The 18,811-nt window shown below is 41.2% G+C and overlaps 2 protein-coding genes across 2 annotated transcripts in view; both read left to right on the plus strand.

The window, feature by feature from the left end:
• The window catches only part of LOC110977422 (midnolin-B-like), a 54,776-nt gene extending 51,913 nt beyond the window's left edge, over positions 1–2,863 (plus strand). Inside the window, exon 8 of the mRNA XM_087144065.1 lies at positions 87–2,863. Within this exon, the coding sequence (XP_087000191.1) occupies positions 87–343 (257 nt within the window). The 3' untranslated portion in view covers positions 344–2,863. The remainder of the gene's footprint in view (positions 1–86) is intronic.
• A 2,375-nt stretch (positions 2,864–5,238) lies between these two features.
• nim1k (NIM1 serine/threonine protein kinase) overlaps positions 5,239–18,811 on the plus strand; it is a 46,194-nt gene continuing 32,621 nt past the window's right edge. The window contains exon 1 of the mRNA XM_022231569.2: positions 5,239–5,797. The gene's annotated coding sequence lies outside the window, so the exon portion shown is untranslated. The remainder of the gene's footprint in view (positions 5,798–18,811) is intronic.

Genomic DNA, 18,811 nt, shown 5'->3' on the forward strand with positions numbered 1-18,811 from the left:
AAACAAAAAGTTATTCGTTTTCGCTTTGGAATGAAGTTAATTGAATATTTCCTGTTTTCCTTTTTCTTCTCTGTTTCTTGAAACAGAAAAGAAACAATTCATCATGCAGGAGAACAACCACACTCGCAGCAAGATGGCATATTTGCAGGAGATGATGAGGGAACGCCAGGCACGACGACAGGCACGGCGCAACACACGGGCCCCTTATCCTGGCCAGGACCACAGCCAAAGGAACAACGCCAGCCACGTCGAGAAGGCCCTCAGCCCAGGGGAGAACAGCAAAGATCGGGCCTTGGCCGACAACTGCTACCCTGCTTTAAAGCAAGACTACCTGGCCGTATGAAGGGGCGGCCGGTTCACAGGCGCTTGGCTCGTCACGGAGGAATCTGGCAGTTTATGAAGTTTATGGCAATAAACTGGCAACTCGCTGGGACCAATTGACGCATACCTTGGAGTTCCAGGGGTGCCCAGGGAAAAACCTTCCATGAGTGCGAGACGTTGTGGCGGTTGAACAGAGGCATCGGACTTGAAAGCAAAAGTCCGAAACAAACAAGGAGAACAATGTACAAAAAGACTGCGTTTGCACAGGTGATGAGATGGCTTACTGAGGCCACACACTGTCTAGGGTGTGTAAGTAGGCAGGGTGTTTGTGGCGTTTTCTTTTAGTCAGAAGCATTGTCGTCTGGCCATTTTTGTTATCTTTCTGATTGCTGTACATTTGGAAAACACAGAACATATCACTACAGAAAAGATTTGTGAAAAGTGTGCGCACGGTTTGGTGAAAGTCTGTGGATTGAGTGACACAGCTCCACTGGTCTGTTGTCTTACTTTCACGCCCGCAAGGAATCATTGGATATGCTGGTGATATATGGCCGAGTGGGACCGTGGAGGAAAAGATGATTCAACCAATCCTTGTAATTAATAATACGTACGAATCACTCTTTTTAAATAATGCAATTAAGTTAAGTGATCTTTCAACATTAGCTGTCGCCGAACTGGTTCGCCGCGACTTAGGGAACAGTTTCTAACTTGGTATTTAAATTTTTTTGTAACATAAGTGATTAGGGCAAATTGTAAGCCGCAGACACGCTTCTGTGGTTCAATGCCTACGTGTCTGTTTGTAAGATAATTCACTTTTTGTATCAGCAGAAATTAGGTGTGCCACGCATGTATTTTGTTAGTCTTATTCGGTGGTTGATAACTAACTGTTTGAATGTCACGAGTAATCATAGTTTGTTAATGCATTTTGTAGAGCGGTTTTTCCGCCTGTACGCACAAACAGACATGCGTTAACTAAGTCGTCATGACCTCTCCGGTCACGGGGTTATTTTGATACGTTAAAATTACTAACAATTGAGATTATTTAATAATTATGTTATGGCGATTTTTTTTTGTTTTGACTGGTTTTGGTAAAACAACATGAAGTGCTGTTTAGTGATTTTTAATCTCTCTTTTTTGTTTAATTTCTTTCACCTGTGTGTGGACTGAGAGCAGTATTAAGCTTTTCAGGAGTGATTTCAAGAAAAAGTTCGACGATTGTTTCTCTTTTGAAAGTACAAATGGTTTGCAATGATTAATTACTAGGATATCATAGTATTTGGCTCATGTCATTGCTGAGATTGATAACTTTATTTTTTACATTTCCAAGAAAAAAATTCCCATGATATTGGTGTGCCGAATTACAGTGCCACCGCAAACTTTGTAGTCCGAATCAGTGATAACAGAAGTTATTTCGCCTCACCTGAGATGGTATAGTTATACATAGATATAGTGTTGTTTGTATTTTTAGATGTAGGTCGGTGTTTACAGCCGATGTGAAATTTAGCTTCGTACGAATTCCACGGCGGACTCAAGTAGTTTTTTGATACCCGATCACCCTAGCCGTGATGTTGTTATACCTCGAATTTAACTTGTAAACAAATAGAGAATGCGATGAGTTGGTGGAAAAAAAAACTCGCGTGTGAAATTGAGAGAATTTGTGTGAATCGACCGAGATTGAGAGTTAGGTCGAAACAATTCTTCCAGTACAAATTGATATTTGTATATTATTACAAACATATTCATCGTGAGGCACATTTGAAGCCTGTTCGTATTGCGTTGCCTATACTATTGCAATGAAAAGTGTGGGAACACACTGGTTTTTTTTCTAAGTATATAGTCAATTTGCCTCTGCTACATTGTTGTTCGTAAGCAATGTTTTCAGCCAATGAGAACTTAGTATTCAGACACCGTCTTTCGCGATGTAAATTCCACCCTGTAACAGAAATGTAAATTTCCTTGCAGGTGGCTTAATTCAACATTCACTGAATAATTGTAATTTTGGCGTCGTCTATTTTGTGACGTAACATAGACGGTGGTTGAGAAGTTTCTGATTGGGCGAAAGAGCGAGGCAAACCTATATTTTCACTACTGCAAAATATATCTGTTCTTTGATTACGAAATTGAATGATTGTCATATTATTAAAAAAGTTAAGATTAGTCGAAGCGTTATAACACCGCCCTCATAGTTTGACCGAGGTCACGTAAAGCTCTGTGTACATAATTGTTTTGGGAGTGCATATTTTGTTCCGGACCGTTGTAATATGAAGAGCTGGAAAAGACAAAATGGATGCCGACATAATAAAAAAAGGGCGAATAACAGGAATAAAAAAGAATCCATTTGTGTCTTTCTTTAAAACCCCCTTCCTTTTATTCTCTTGTCCCCCTTTTCACCCCTTTTTTTATTCCTTGCGCTCCTAAATGTCTCTGTCTACCCGTCATTTTGAGTTTGAGAAAGATGTGTTCCTTATTTTTTATTGGATTATTTTTATTATTATAGTTTTTTATTTTGTTTTAAGATAACCCTTCGGAGAGTCACGTTGGAGTAGTGCTTCGTTCTCCGTGTTTTACCTCTCGGGCCATGGTTCGATTTCCGGCCCGGTCCGCATGTGGATTGGGTCTTCAGTCCCGAACTGATTCCGTAGGTTCTAACCACAAAATTCCCTTCGGTTTTTCTTCCCACGTCTAAAATTGTACATGTATCCCTCTCTACAGTCGACAGGTTTCTCGAGGCTTCCCACTTACAGTGCTTAGTACGCTTCTTGGGAATCACTGGTTTCGGCACCAGAAATACTTATTCATAGGAACAAGAATAATTATATCCAACTTAAGGTTGTATTCCCATTGTTTCAGTTTCCACCGAAAGACAGATTCGTATTAAATTCACCATATTTCCATTCGCATCAGGCAAAGCGACTAATTATGCGTTGACCTTCGGATGAGAAGAAGCAAGGCTGTGTTTGTATCCTGGATCGGAAACATAGAAAGCCGGTTTTCTTTGAAGGGGTCCCAGCACTGCACGGATTCGTAACTGGGCAACAAGAAGACAAACAATGCAAAGTGGACAAAAAGCCAAGGCCACTGGCAGTATCAGCGAAACAAAAACGAAAACGAAACTCTCTGAGTTGCTGAATTAGATAACGTGCGAAGCGATGAACTATGACGAACCTTTAGAAAAAGACAGCAGACGGAGTTTGAGTGATGGTTTATACAAGGATCCAAAACTATTGTGCTTCTTGTTTGTTTTGAATTTATTGGAAACACTTCCTTAAAGGGATCATGACCATATAACTTTGCTGCAACGCACCATATTCCCAACTTTTCTTTTGTTATTTTTGTCCGTATTATGGAGCCTTTTAGGTTTTTATGCTAATGTAAATTTTGCATATTCATGAAAAGAACTGTGATATCATCCAGGGCACTCAAAATGTTGCAATGATTTGTGCACAAAAAACTGCTAGATTCTTTTGCAATTTGTTGTACAAGTGTGTGGAAATACGCCAACTGGTAACATTTTCTCAGAAATGTATTCCAAGAGCAAGTTTGGGGTTCGAAATTTGAACCCGAAAACATGACAAGTAAATTAAACAGTGTCTTCCTTAATTATTCCACAGCAACAACGCCCTCACTTGTCTGAAAACTTTGGGGCAATTTAACTCAAAAAAGATATCAGTTTTTATACTTAAATAAAGAAGAGTATGTAAAGATGCACAGAAAGGGATTTTCGGAAATTTCATTGCATCTAAATTTTCTTTAAATTTAAGTTTTCTTGATGGCTGTAAACATCTGAATGCAAAATCACATTTTATACGCCTCTAAACTGGTTCAATATCCGTTCCGTGTCAAAGTACCCCATCGAACGCGTACAGCAGAGAGAAAGACTGGCGGTGCGACTGTTTCTGTCAATTGGGGTGTCTGGTTCCCTCCACATGTTATGTTAAATCTCCTCCCATAATAGTGCGCCCTCTCTGATGTACACTCACTCTGCCCGCACTGTTCGGGCGCTTACTGGTAGAGGGCACCAGACAAACCACAGGGAGTACCTCTGAAAGTTGAGCATAGTTTAACTTGTGCTTCGCGAATACTTGTTGGAAGTATGTGAGACCCAGTGTTCACGGTAGGTCTCGAGACCGGTCTCGAGACCAGTTTTTCGTGGTCTCGGTCTCGGACATCCAGGTCTCGACTACAACAATGGTGAGACCAGCCCTACCCACGCACACCCATACACCATTTGTGACATTTTGACATGTTTTACTGATGGCAGATGGGAAGCGGAGTTCTATTTCGATATGATAGGGTGCGCCTTCCCAGGTGGCAAATGCTCATCATACAGTGACCATGACCGTTAAATGAATAGTTAATTTAAGACAAGTGGCTCATGTATTCGTAGCCCTGAAGGCCATGCAAGCTTATGAAATTAGCTTTTGGACTTTGACTATCATCATGACGCTAAAAAAATACTTCAGCAAAAGCTAACAAGAATTTTAAAAATAAATTGCACTCTACTCTAATCCAATATCACAGTGTGAAAACTGGTCAGTTCCTCCCTACATAAAAAGCCTCAATAGTCTTTTTTGTGGTATCCCCTACTTAGTCAGGAAAACCAGTTTAATATGCCCCTATTATTTTCTTACCCGTCCCCTTCGTTGAATTTTGTACAGCCAGTAGATGAGGGATTACGCAATTTTCTTCATGTTCTTTTTCTTTTTTCTCTGTTTATATTTCTATTTCATTTTCCTCCCTTAAAAGCTCCAAAGGAATCTTGGTTTAAAAGAAATGGATCAAATAATTTTTCTGATTTGGACAGAAATACAGGGGTAATGTTTGGTAGAGCGCCCTCACGTTAATTTTGCAATGTAAATGCTGGTACCCGTGCTCGGCCATTGTGCGTGTGGCTGGAAAGTGCTGAGAACCAATGACAACCGCTAAGTAAGTTCTTCGGTGTGCCCATGCCAGGCGCGCCCGCCTAGTATAGTGGAGCAGTGCCGCGGCACTTGCAGGATTCAACGTTAGACGAAGCAGGAGACGTTGATGTTGCTAATTTCACCCCATGGATCCCTTTCAAATTCACCGTAGTATATGTGTTTACCGTCCCCAGTGAAGCAGAAACGTCACCCAGCTTGACTGTCCTCTTTTAGGTCGATACTGGGAGACAAGTTTAACAGTTTCAAGTTACTGTAGCGATACCATGGAAACATGCAAATAGGTACACTTGTGCATGATTTTCCTGTGTGACGTATGTATACAAGTACAGTACATGTGTACCCGTACACAGACTAGACCGCAGCGAGCTGCCGACGAAAGACAGCGCGATCTTTCCCCGTCATTCCCGTATCGGTCGGAACAGTTTAGGTCATGTTTCTACGACAGTGTACTGTTCATCCTGTGCGAATCTACTGTCTTTGCTGAGGCCTGCGTGCACGTTCCACAAGGGTTACGAATTAAATGAAGCAGGAACTTTGACAAAGTTGTTTCATCGGTGAGTGTGCAAGCAGTGCTGGTCTAGTTTCCAACTCATGTTATTGTACATTTGTGTAGTGTAATTAGCATGGTTTGTATGCTGAGTCCGACTTCTCAATTCTCTTTACTTGGCAGGCAAGGACCTTGGGCCCGGCATATACACCTTCGTCATATTCTGAGCCCTGTCCCGAGTGATTTCTCTCGATTAAGTTTATTTGAGATGTCTGGGAATATTATCAGACATCCACTGGATCTTATAACAAAAATGTGAGCTGGAATGTTCATAACTTACGCTGCTAACTATCCCCCGGTTTGTTATTACAAACTCTCCTTTTCCTCATATATGTTGCCTTCAGTCGGTGTTTTCCCCATTCCGGACGAATATTGGCCCAACTATCATATTATTACACAGACTCCTTTGTATGGTGAAGTGATGGTAGTCTGTAGGAGAGCCTGTTTAATTTGCATTCAGACTTCAGCACATACGAATTTCGGTCGGATCCATGAGAGTACCTGTCGATCCAAGTAGTCATGGAAAATTACGGCTGTTTTGTGTCGCAGCAAATATGCAATGCTAGTTCCCCGTCCAGTCAATTACCTGCTGCGAATTGTTGAAGATGTAGCACGGCTTGCTCTCTGTGACGTCACACGAAACAGCCGTCAGTTTTGTGCAAGTTGGGCCAAAATTCGGGCCAAATAACCTGGGGGACAGTGAGCAGGGTAAGTAGTGAACATACTCGTGCAATTGCAACTCATAAGAGCCAGCAGATGTGTAATAATATTCCTGGACATCTCCGATAAACTTGATCGAAAGAAATCACTATCAATTGGGACAGGGCCCAGTTTATGACAAAGGAGTATACGTCGGGCCCCGTTTACAGGTCTATATTTGTTTATACTTACGTTGGGAAAGAGAGCCACATTCAGACAACACTTGATGCCCCATGCACAAACTTGTATAAGACTTGTCTGAAAAATTGTGTTTTTTCTAAGTAAACGCTTTGGAATTTTCTCAGATAAATTTCAGTTTTGGGGACTTGTTAGGCTCATCACTTTCTGATGGCTGTTATAACATTTATAGGAAAAGTAGTGTTGTCTGTGTATGGAACTCTTTCCTTGGTTGGTTTTGAATTTTTTTTTTATTTTATGACTTTAAATTACAGTTTTCAAAAGTAGTGGACTGATGCATTTTCATTTTTGCATGGAATTGCCCAAATGTAAGTTAACCACTAGTTGGCCTAGCACCAGGAGCCATGCAAATCCTATGAGGATTTTAGCCAGTATTTGAAAATGGGGTGTCCATATTTGCTGGTAGGTCACGAGGCAGGTCTTAGTATTTAACCAGGTCTCAAATCCAAATTTTTGACATCTTGCTGATTTCGAGGGTGCAATTTTTGTCTGGACCATTGCGGGTCTGTAGACAAGTGGACAAAATCTTCTTTAGACTTTTTGTGCTCACATGATGAATATTGAACCCCAACTCTAGAGAATGAGCTCCAACTACCGTATAGTTGGGGCTGCCCCAAATGTAGTGCTGCAATTAGGCTGTCCTACAGTAGCTACATAGCTGGAAAATGTATAGACATTTCTCAACTTTTCCAAGTTTAGTTTATGCGGTACACCGTTGACAGAATTCATCCAAAAATATGTCATCCATGACACACACACACAAATTAAGGACTATTTCTGCAAGCACGAGTTGCTGATATAAGGCAAAATGGCGTTATAGTTGGGTTCCCCCCACACACACACACTTTCAGTTGGAACAGACACTACAGTTAGGGCGTAACCCTGACGCCATGTGGAATATCTGCAGGATTATGTTTGTGGAAAGAGAACAAGTTTTTGACTTTTGAGAGAAGTTACAGAGTTAAATGTAAATTGATGGCGGCCACCATGCCACCGTGAACGCACAAACTGCAGCACACCTGCAAAATAAAGATGGCAGTAGGCAGTCACTGATTGGCTGATAGACGAGTAGGCTCGCTGCATGTAATGGCAGAGTGAGCATGTGCAGCACATACTGGTACGTGTAGATTTGGCACTTCTGGAAAGTCAAAAACAGGTGCACGTCCTCCCTAAAAGCTTTGTTTTTGTACACGTATGATTATAATCAAGAGAACAGTGCATCAGGTGGTGGGTGTCATATTGTTGCAAGAAAATCCGATATTAGCTTCTAAAGTGAACGCTTCATCAACTGTTCAGGGATCATCTGGTAAATTGTGCAGTGGCCAACTTTTCTTTGTGTACATGCCTTGGTGGATTCATGGTCGCCTTGACGCCCTCCCTGTATCTTACCCCTCAGGACCAGTTCTGCAAACATCAAGTGGTGCCATTTTCATCTATTTTAATAGGGGAGTACGAAATGTTGAAAGAAAATTTGTGACCAAGTCCTCCTAATGGAACCGAGTCCTCAACTCGGCAACCCCCTTTTTTAAGCGTACATAGAGAGCCTGCGGGCATTTTGGGTCACAGCTTGTATTGCAAATGTCCGGCAGCAGCACTTTTTTTTTTACTGCAGTGCGTGCTTGTGCGAAGACTTAAGCTCAGCAGAGCGTGGACAAATTCAAAGTTGGATTAGGCCCATTATTAACAATTTACAATGTTGTCATCATGCTGATTTTATGCGCGTTGTTTTTCCTGCCATACTGTCATCGTCATGATTGTCTCTAGAAATTGCATGACGTCCGATAGTTTCAGGACATGAAAGGTTGATTTTCTCGTCCTCGTATTTTGTTTTGTTCATTTTTTTCTAGAATTTTCTGACATTGCCTCTAGTCCAATCACCCAATCTGAAAGATACGCCTTATTTTGACTGATGATAAATTTACGCCATTTGTAAATTTATTTGTGATTGGGAATTGAATTCAGATAAACCTTAACAATCTTTCACGAAGTAACCCATTCTATTAATAGTTTTGTTGTGTTGCTTCTTTGCGCCTTTTTTCAAATTTGCACCCCATCCATCACGAGTTTCAGTTTTCACACATACATACCAGTATATGGACCACTCTCATTTTGCCTACAACTAGTATGGGCCACAAAAGTCTGCACAAATATCACCTGGTGGTTGGTCTTCGATTTTACCTCAGATTTGTCCAAAATGGACATTTGACCCTTTAGGTTGGTGTCAGGTGTTATTTTCATCTGATGTTCTAACATTTCCAAATAGGTCACTTGGGAGACATTTTGTGGTAAATTTTTCAACCTTAGGGAGACATCGGTCATTAGGGAGACATTTCAAAGTCTCCCTAATGCTCCAACTACCAAACGGCGGGAAAATTTTTATTGTCCACATTTTGAGAGATGATAGATTAGGGTCTCAAAGGAAAACATGCAAAGTTTGGTTAAGATTGGATTAGGGAATATTGAATTATGGGACGTGTTTCCCACGTGACCCATTTTCGGTAATAAATATAACTGCATGGGGTTTTGAACACCTTCTGATGTATTCTTTTACTTTTGTAATGACGGCCAACCATAGTTTTAGCAGCCACTTCAAAGAAGAAAAACATGACTGTGATTTCAAAGGAGGCTTGAGCACACCCTTTTTATTATTAATAAGACCCCTCCCTATTTATTATTTAGACCCCTCGTGTTGTAAAGTGGTGAGTGTGTGGCCCTTTGCTGTGCATGGAACTCAATTATGAAGCTGATGCCTGATCTACTCATCAGCCGTAATCTGATTTCAGCGCATGATTAACTATGATAATGATGCACTTGAATTATTCAGTGTGCTTCAGATCTCATGTTACATTTTTTTCTATTTTGCTCTTGGCCATTGCCAAAAGTCATCTTTTGGCATCGTTGCCAGCTGCCCATGACATGTTTGTATGGAAAATAGACGCATTTGAATACAGTACATGTACATGTGTGCATTTTGTTTTCGTCAAGAACGTGTAAGTGCGAAGTACATGTATGTGAAGAGAGTGACTTCTGCTTGACCCAAGAATGGAGAGTAATAATTTCAGTTTCACTTTTCAGGACCACTACCCTTTTTCTGAATCATATTTAAATCTTTACACGTACCTTAAGTACATGTACATGTACATGTATGGCAAACATGCACCTGTAAGTACTCATTTCACACTCCGCTATTGTGACCATCATTGTGTTTGATCACAAACGACACACTATTTTAATGCAACATTCTCACTGGACACACAAAATCTGAGTCGTCGTGGAGCTTCGGCAAAAGCTGATTTGTACAGTTTTGTTGTACCTCTGTCTTAAAAACGGCATTTTCATTGGCCCAGAACGATTGCATGACTGGGCCACAAAAATACACATCACCCTCACCATGGGACATCACGTCATGACATCACAGACTACCTGTAGTTGAGACTGTGCAGTGTTGCTGGTGTAATTTGTTACACCACAGTGTTACACTGTAAGTGTTGCTGGTGTGAATATGCCCACCGCGATGAAACAGCTTTACCTGACATGTAGATTGTAGTGTACTATATGTAAATTTGGACAGGTTGTTAATTGGAGCAGACTGGATGATCGATACACTGACATGCAAATGACAAGAATCATAAGTACGTAGATACGTTGGCTACAGGTAAATCCAGCCAACACGTCACCCTTCACATTTGAACCAATTTCGGTATTTCCAAAAGCCAAGGTCTGTCGGGAAGACAGGCTATCGCGTGCGTGCACATGTACAGTGTAGCTATTTCCAAGTAGCCTCGTTCTGAGCATGCACTGTTGGAATACCGAACTGGCTCATTGAAAAACAATTTGAGAAAAAAAGAAAAAGTCAGCATCTTAGGAACAAAAACTACATATAATACATGAAGTGAGTACTGTGTGACCCATTAACTGGATCAATAAAAAAAAGACGTAAAGACATTTTGTGGAGAGATACAGGACATCCAGAAAGGTTTCTTGTCTGAAGAAAAATCACCTCACAGTGTGGAGGCATGACAGTGAGGCGCCATCACCTCAAAGTACCAGTACATGTTCATGTACATCTGTGTGTTCTGCCAAAAGAGAACACTATTGTATATTGAAGCGCATACACGTGCCGTTAGGTAGGGATGTAACAACTGCCGATAGATCAGCAAACGTGATAGAAGTTGCGATACGGCATGATGCGTATCTGGATGTTTATACGGGCGACGTGTATCGTGATACATATTATATTACGCCTTCAGTACAGAGGTTCTGCATGGCAGCTATTTTTCCGGTAACTACTTTTGTTGCGGAGGGATAGTACAAAAGGTCTGCTCGTCTGTATCCCTGTGGAACGGGGGATATCGTTACTCTCCCCAACCATTGGCACATGAGAGACCTTAGTACATCGACGTCTTTCATCGCTCGTCAGTCATTGGATGATACTCTGACTGCTTTGATGCGTGGGCGACATATGCAAAAGCAGTTTGATACCTGGCCTCTCAACATTGTTGACATATTTGAAGACCATCCTGTTTATAGTGCTATCTCATCCATGGAATAGCAAGACATGCTTTAAGTCAGTCCCATGGGATGTAATAATATTTTGAGGGCCGCGCTCAGTTCAGTGGTGATATTGGATGTACGCATGACCGTAAGTTTTTAATCAAAGGAAAGTTTTCCCGAGTTGGATCATTTTAAGCATCAAGGCCTCTAGATCGATTGATCGTATGGGTGTCCTGAATTCATAGCTGTACACAGTAATGCACTTGATGTGAAGACATTTGTCCAAACCCCAGCATTTCAGCGAAGAAAAAGGACCAGCCGGTGGACGTGTTCATTTACCGAGCTGAAGAACATCACACGTTAACAACCAAATTACCATTCAATGTGAGGAACTGGACAGGTCCGCATCATTTCTGAATAGATACAGAATCCAAACTCACTCTGCACTGCCTGCTTTTAAGTTCTGTTAGGTGGAGCCTCTCCTTTTGCATCATCCTTACTTCATCCCTCGGATACTCTCACATACATGTATAACATGGTATATATATCAACTGCTGGATTTATTGCCGATCAGGTACATGTACATGTATGTTCACATTGCATTGTAGTAGGCTATATTTGGAATAAATTGGATTTGAAATCTTGAATTCCTCCCCCCCCCATGAAATTCCCCTCAGAATTCTCGGGGCATTATCGAAGTACATCAGAGGGGATTTTAAAAGCACTTAAATCAATAAGCCGTGCCCTCCTGAGAATAGACCTGTTTACCCGGCAGCCCACCACAGCCTTACCTGAATGATTGAAGCATTATCTCGGCAGACGATATTCCATTTCTGAGAAGAAAATTGCTGAACCCAGCTGAGAGTGAGAGATATATGTCATTTTGCCCCTTTGTTCTGTAGACAGAAGGAATAGAATTTGTAGATGCTGTTTTTGTTACACGTTTGTGTAGACATATATGTGTGTGGTTGCCCATCTTTGCTGATAAATTGGCTCTGTTGATTTCTGTCTCAAGTTAAGAGACGGAAGAATTTGTCAAGATACTTTTCTTAAGCTACCCTCTGTTTCTCCTTGTTCGTTTGTCATTGCTGTGAATTTGGGTCATTATTGATCTCAAGAATTGCACTGTATGCATCAGTGCCCATTTGTCAGGTGAAAGAAAAACAGATTGCTGCACTTCAATTTTATAGAACTGGCCTCAAAATAAGGAAGATTCACGAAATCAAAAAAGAAGTCCAGGAATAGTTATAATTGATGGTGAAACCTGCTCTCCAACAGGCAATGTGCTTATTGCAAAATAAAAAGCCACTGCACTCAGAAGTGGAAAGACTGAAAAACCGTTTACTAAAGCCTGCCTCCTCAGCTGAATTGAATCCTGATTTTGGTGGACTCCTTTCTGTGGAGTAGGTCACATGTCTTGGCCTGTAGGGTCTTGGGTGATGCAGTCATCCTTGAGCACTTGTATTGAATCGTTTTATTAAAAATGTCCATTGACGTCATGAACCAAATTTAAGAACATGCAACGCTTGATTTAATGATACCGCGAAAAAAATTAAGTATAAAATGATCATTAAGCTACAGCTGCAGCTCACAAAGAATGGAACCAGAAGGGAGAATGAATCTAAGGGAAAGTAAAAAGTATTAAAGGGAGCGTTAAACACCTGTTTATGGGAACTAATTAAACACATATTTGGTGCAGTGAACAAGAACTGAAATGCATGTTGGACATGTGCTGTCATTCAGCTTGTACAACATGCATATGATGCACCTGAAACCCATTTTGACTACCAAGCTCGTTGTCATGGTGATGTGCTTGGCAACTGTGGTATCTCTGTATCACTCATCTCGAGCTTACTTTCCATGCGATGATAATGATTGCTGACAGAACGTAGATGTCGAAATGCAGGCAATGGCAGAAAAGACGATGTGTAATATCATTCGACAACAATGCCTACGTGTAAAAAAGCTTCCAAAAATTCCTTTGGTTAGGTGGTTATTCCGTTTCCTGGGGCCAAACTGGTATAATTCGTTTGGATGTATTTCATTTATGGGACCTCAGATATATGTTACCAGTTTGGCAGTTTGGTTGTCAGCTGTTAGTCATGAGTAGAAAATGGGAAAAATAGGTTGCACTTAAGCAAGAGGGATGCCATTGTTTGCATGTCTTGCTGGCAGATTTGTAGGGGCTACTCTGCCAACTTAGCGTAGACAGACTTGATCCAACTTTTCCGACTATCTGTGTTCAGATTGGCATCAGTCACAGTGAAGCATTTCCATGTGAGTTGGCACCATAGGGAACTAATGGGTTATTGTTTGGATCTCTTTGCGTCTGTATGGGAAAAGGTTTAATCGAGAGATTACCAGTAGCTTTGCTCTTTGTTGCCATGGATTTATTGCTCCACTGGTTACATTTTTACGACATTGTGCGTAATATCAGTCACATAGACTGATTTTCATGTTTAAAGAATTATGGCAAAAGTCTGTACACAGGTACTCACAGTTCCGTGTACATCCGCAGACATGCAAAACACACATGTACATGTTCACACATAATTACAAGGCTCAAACTTTAACACACCAGATCAATTTCAAGAGAATGATCCGCTTGTCCAAAGACTGGCAGGCTCTGCATCCGCTGCTCTTCACAGGAGAAATTTTGACACACAAATGTAAAAGTTGTCATCCGTTTTTGATTTATGTACTTCAGGGTTCCAGCTGCCCACGTCATTCTCGCCAACTGGCGAATAATTATAATTTAGGCTATTATTCCATTGACCTGGCGAGAAAGATTGGCAAATATTTTGCAAATTTAGACAAACCTTACCACTTGTTTGTCGCTGAAGTGTCACAGTGGTATTAATTTCCAACTTTCACGAACAGTTCCCATTCATTTTCGCTGTCGCAGTGGTGAAAACGTGCGCAAAGCTCAATGCATTAAACGAAGCTGCTCTGGTTTCCGCCGCGCCCATGCGAAGGAACGCATGATGGAAATGTAGCAACCAGAACCAGTCTATATATGTACTGTTCATTCCGGTCAGTTACTCTACATCAGCCGTACAGGCATATTGCATGCAACCCTAAAGCTGCAGGTCGAAAAAGCATTGATGTTGCAAGAGGTTTACTGCAAGTTACTTCACAGAACTTGGTCTCTTATTTATGTATGTATTTTCTGTGTTCATCAGTTTAATTTTAGGTTGTTTTGCTTGTACTTGAAGCAAGCGTGTTTTAACAAATTTCCTGCCGTGACACAAGGTTTATCGCCTGCTGGTCTGGATGCATCATGCATGCTTTTCACGCGATACAGGGACATTGTCGGCCGTTTGCCGTCATTGCCTGAGTAGCACTGTGTGAAGTGTCCATAATTCTTACAAGTGAATATTCAACTGTAGACATTTTTACATAGATTAAGACAGGTGTTCATCACTTTTTGAGATAATTTGGGAAGCTGTAGTCCCCATTCATGCCATTCAATCAGCACAAAAAAATTGCCCCCCCAACAAAAAAAATTCCATCCTACCGACCGATTGTGTAATCGGAAGCACAATTATTTTTATGGCCAAATAAAAGACTGTGTGAATGCATAAGGCCTAAGTTAAATAACCATAATAATCGTGGATTCTTCTTCGAATCGTGGAAATCTTGGGCAAATGTTTATCCGATTCGGATAAGCAAATTTATGGCACGGCCTACCCGGTCGGGCAAGCTAAAAAAATAGTTGCGGCCCAAGTGAACAGGTATGCGTGGGCTCAACATGTACTTGCATTGTACTTCGTAGGCCTTGAAGACGAACAGTACGCTTAGTCTCCGCATAATTTTGTGCTTGTGTTATGGCGCAACCTCAAACCTGACACACTGGATGCCTTGATGAGGGTTGCCGCGGAAGGTCCTCCAAGAAGTGTGTTTGATTTCCATCAGGCATTCAAACTGTGGTATGATTACAATCCTAGAAGATATTTGGTACATGTATCCCAATCATTTATATGTGTATGTATTCTTCACATGTACTAACCTTGGCAATAACTTCCAGCAAAACGTGTGAAATATGAGATATACAGGATGTAGGTTTTATTAAATGTTAGTCGGTTTATAATAATTGATCCATTTGAAAAGCAGTTCACACAAATTGAAATGAATCAGAGTGAATGACATGCTTTTTGTTTATCTTTATTTTCAAACAAATGTGGCTGCCAAAATACATAATGTTGGCTCATAAATTTGTAGGATGGCTATAAAATCAAACACTTGGTTACAACTTGGGCTATTAACCCTAACCGGCCAAGGGTTGCTGGGCCTAATCTTGGACTTTGTTTTTCTGGAGTATGCCGAATACCTCAATGCAAAAGCCATTGCAAAAGCCAGCTTTTATGAGCCTACCCCTACCTGACCTATCCCCACAGAATTAAACACTTTACTACTGTTTAATTCTGTGTGGTTGGGGAAGATTAGGGTTAATTGAAGTTTTCCAGCTGGAACCCTGTACACGAATGAGAGAGATTGCTCCACTACCAAGCAATGACATCAATCCTTGGTGGACACCCATAGTTGCCTCGCTGCATGCTCTGCATGCAAAATGAAAGCTGCCAGTAATTATTTTAGAGTTTTAGTTTGTATCCTGGTCTCAGATCATCGGAATAACTACTTAGTCTAAAGTTACAGAAAAGTAGTTTTGCTTTACCTTCACAGGGGTGAAGTTTCTCAGCATTTTAGCTGATTTCAGCTTTTTTTGTTTTGGATTTCAGCTGTTTTTTTCCTCACCGACTGTGTGCAAAAGTAGAGGAGATTTTCACAGTTCAGCTTCATTGTGCCTATTTATCAGCTGTTTTCAGCTATTTTTATCATTGGTCAATCTCATCCCAGCCTCCAGTACATGAGTCAGGAACCCGGCATCCATAGTTTCATTTGTGTACAAGTACATGTATCAGACGTCCAGGTGCTTCCCACTCTCACAGCCCAACCATACCATCCAAATGAAAGCTCAAGTACAGTACAGTTTATGTTCATATTCTCGCTGGAACTTATCCAGTAAAAAACAAGAATGACCGTAATAATGAATTATGCGGGAAGGACTCCCAGACTCTTAAAGATTACATGTACTTGTTTTGTTTGACAGATAAGCTCCTCAAGTCTTTTGGCATCTCAGTTAAACCGTGCATCCCACCAAACACCTGTGTGATACATATAGCCTTCCTTCCCATTCCAGTGCACATACATGTAACAGTAATTGATTTACGGTGTTATGGTGTATATTACCTGGATGCAAACCTTTCGGGGTCAAACCGGACTCCATTAAACACTCTTCACATTTCCCAGAACTCTTCGACTTCACACTTCACAGATCCCCCTCGCTGTCTGCTCCCATTTCGCCCCTAAATGAATCATGCCATCCCTAACACAATTAGGGTATCGGGAGTGTATTAAGGCACACTTAGGCGCCCTGTACAGATGTGCCAGGTCCATAATAAAATTTTTCACCTGCTCGGGCCGGCCACTTGACGAAGTCACAAGTCGGCAAGGCAAAGTGCTATCGCTCCGGGGGCTGTCGTTGAGGAGAAGGTGGCCTACACTGAATGATTTAGTTTGGTTCCGGGGAAAGATTAGACGAAGTGAGATGGTTTTGTCGTCAATTTGAGCGGGTGTCTTCTCTTAATGTGGAAAGCTGTTTTTCACTAAAAGTTGAGGGTCGATCTGTCCAGTTTCATCAAAACAGTGTCCAAGTCAAGTCACAAGTCATTTGGTCTAAACTCAAGTCACAAGTCTCTTTGTCCAAGTACAAGTCAAGCTTACACATTATTTTGTCCAGCTGTAATAAGCAAAAAGAACGAGGCATCAACTTACGAGTTACCAGTTACGAGTTATACATGTAAAAATGTATGGGGCTGGTCAAGTAGCGTCTGACTTGGGTTGGTAATAAGTCATTTTTTAGCAAGTCCAAGTCAGGTCACATACCAGTCAAAGCTGGTATTTACGAGTCAAGTAACAAGTCGGTAAAAATAGCAACTTGGGTCCGACTCAGTCCAAGTCACATGACTCGAGTCAGCAACTCTGCATTATTGGCAGCAGCATGCATGAATTTCACTGCGTTTGCCCTGGGTGAAGGTTTGGATTGAAGTGTATGTATATTTGTGAATACACAGTATGGTCATAACGTCGTCGTATGTATGTACATGTACCAAATAACACAACAAAAATGTATTCTCTCATTCGATGTTTACCATTATTAAACACCATTGTTCATCTCATCGTTTTATTAAAATAAGTCTTTAAATGATTTATTGATCACGGCCTTCTTTGAAAGCAAAGTCCGACAATGTCTTACTTCTCACTGAGGCAGCATCACCTGCCCATAGAGGTTCAAGACACTCATGAGTGTTCATTCCTCATGCATGTATTCACATGTATTGGCAACTGATTTCTTGTCAAGGCAGGCTATCACACGTGTGCATATGAAAGTAACCTTGTTCAGGTTACTGCATAAGACAGGCAGGCAGCTCTGCTAGGGGTTAAGGGGTGTGGCACTGCAGCATTTTATCTCCCCGGAGCTGTGTGAGCCGTGCAAATATTTCTGTGTTGACACAAATCATGTTTATTCACCGATCTTCTTTTTAAGACCAGTTGCCTGTTTTGATCTGTATCCAAGCAATGAATAAACAGCCCTAGATTTAGTCTGGTTGGGCTGAACATGGGCTGAGCATACATGTAGTGCAAATCATGTGTGCCTGAAGAATTTCTCCTTTTTTTTCTCCTCTTTAGTCTTAAGCTTTTTTAGCAACGGTTGTTGAACGGCAAACTGCAGACTGTGTCGAAAAGTCCAGAGGTTTGATCTCCTGATCGAACAAAGGAGGAACTCTTTCTCAGCCATTTGAGTTTACATGTAGGTGTTTTTACATTTGAAGGACTCAAACAAATATATGTACATGTAGCTGACCAACGTTCCTGGATTGAGTATCAGAAACTGGGTTTTCACTGCTAGCTGAGTAACTTTGAATCTGAGTCCTAGTTAGAAGTGACTGGAATCACAGAGTTAATGAATGGGTTAGAGGACGAGTCACATCACACTAATGAGTAGACACATTATCATGCAGGTGTCATGTACCAGAATTTAAATGAGCCACAATAGCTCAGTAATGTTCATTACTCCATTGTTTGTTATTTCATATCACCAAAATGGTGACTCAAGATGGGCTCGAGTCTGAGTCCCCAAAATTGCAAGTCCTGCAACTCGCCAAACAGGAATGGAAAACTACATTGTAAGCCAGGATCTGCTCATGGACACTTTGTCAGCACTGATACGGCTACTCACAGGAAAAACGAACACCAATTAAAAAAAAAAAGGAAAACCTTGTTGCTGTGTTGCTAAGCTGAGATGGTTTGTCATTAATTCATGAGGTTCCATTTGTGCAAAGTCTACATGTAGAAACATCATTTCAAGTTATGCAAACCTTGTGTTCCACTTAGGCAGTGCAGTCTGCCTTTAATAAAGGGGGGGTCTCCATGCACAGCCGTTTAGAGCCGCGGCCTATATTAAATACAAACATCCTTTAACCTTGGTACCGCCCTCTCACAAGGAGCACCACGCTGGCCTTATCATCACATACATCATAATCGATACTCCATCGGATGGCTGTGCTCA

This window comes from Acanthaster planci, linkage group LG12 (genome assembly GCF_054643075.1).
Source record: "Acanthaster planci isolate LZ-2023a linkage group LG12, COTS_SCS, whole genome shotgun sequence".
NCBI classification, from domain to species: Eukaryota; Metazoa; Echinodermata; class Asteroidea; order Valvatida; family Acanthasteridae; genus Acanthaster; species Acanthaster planci.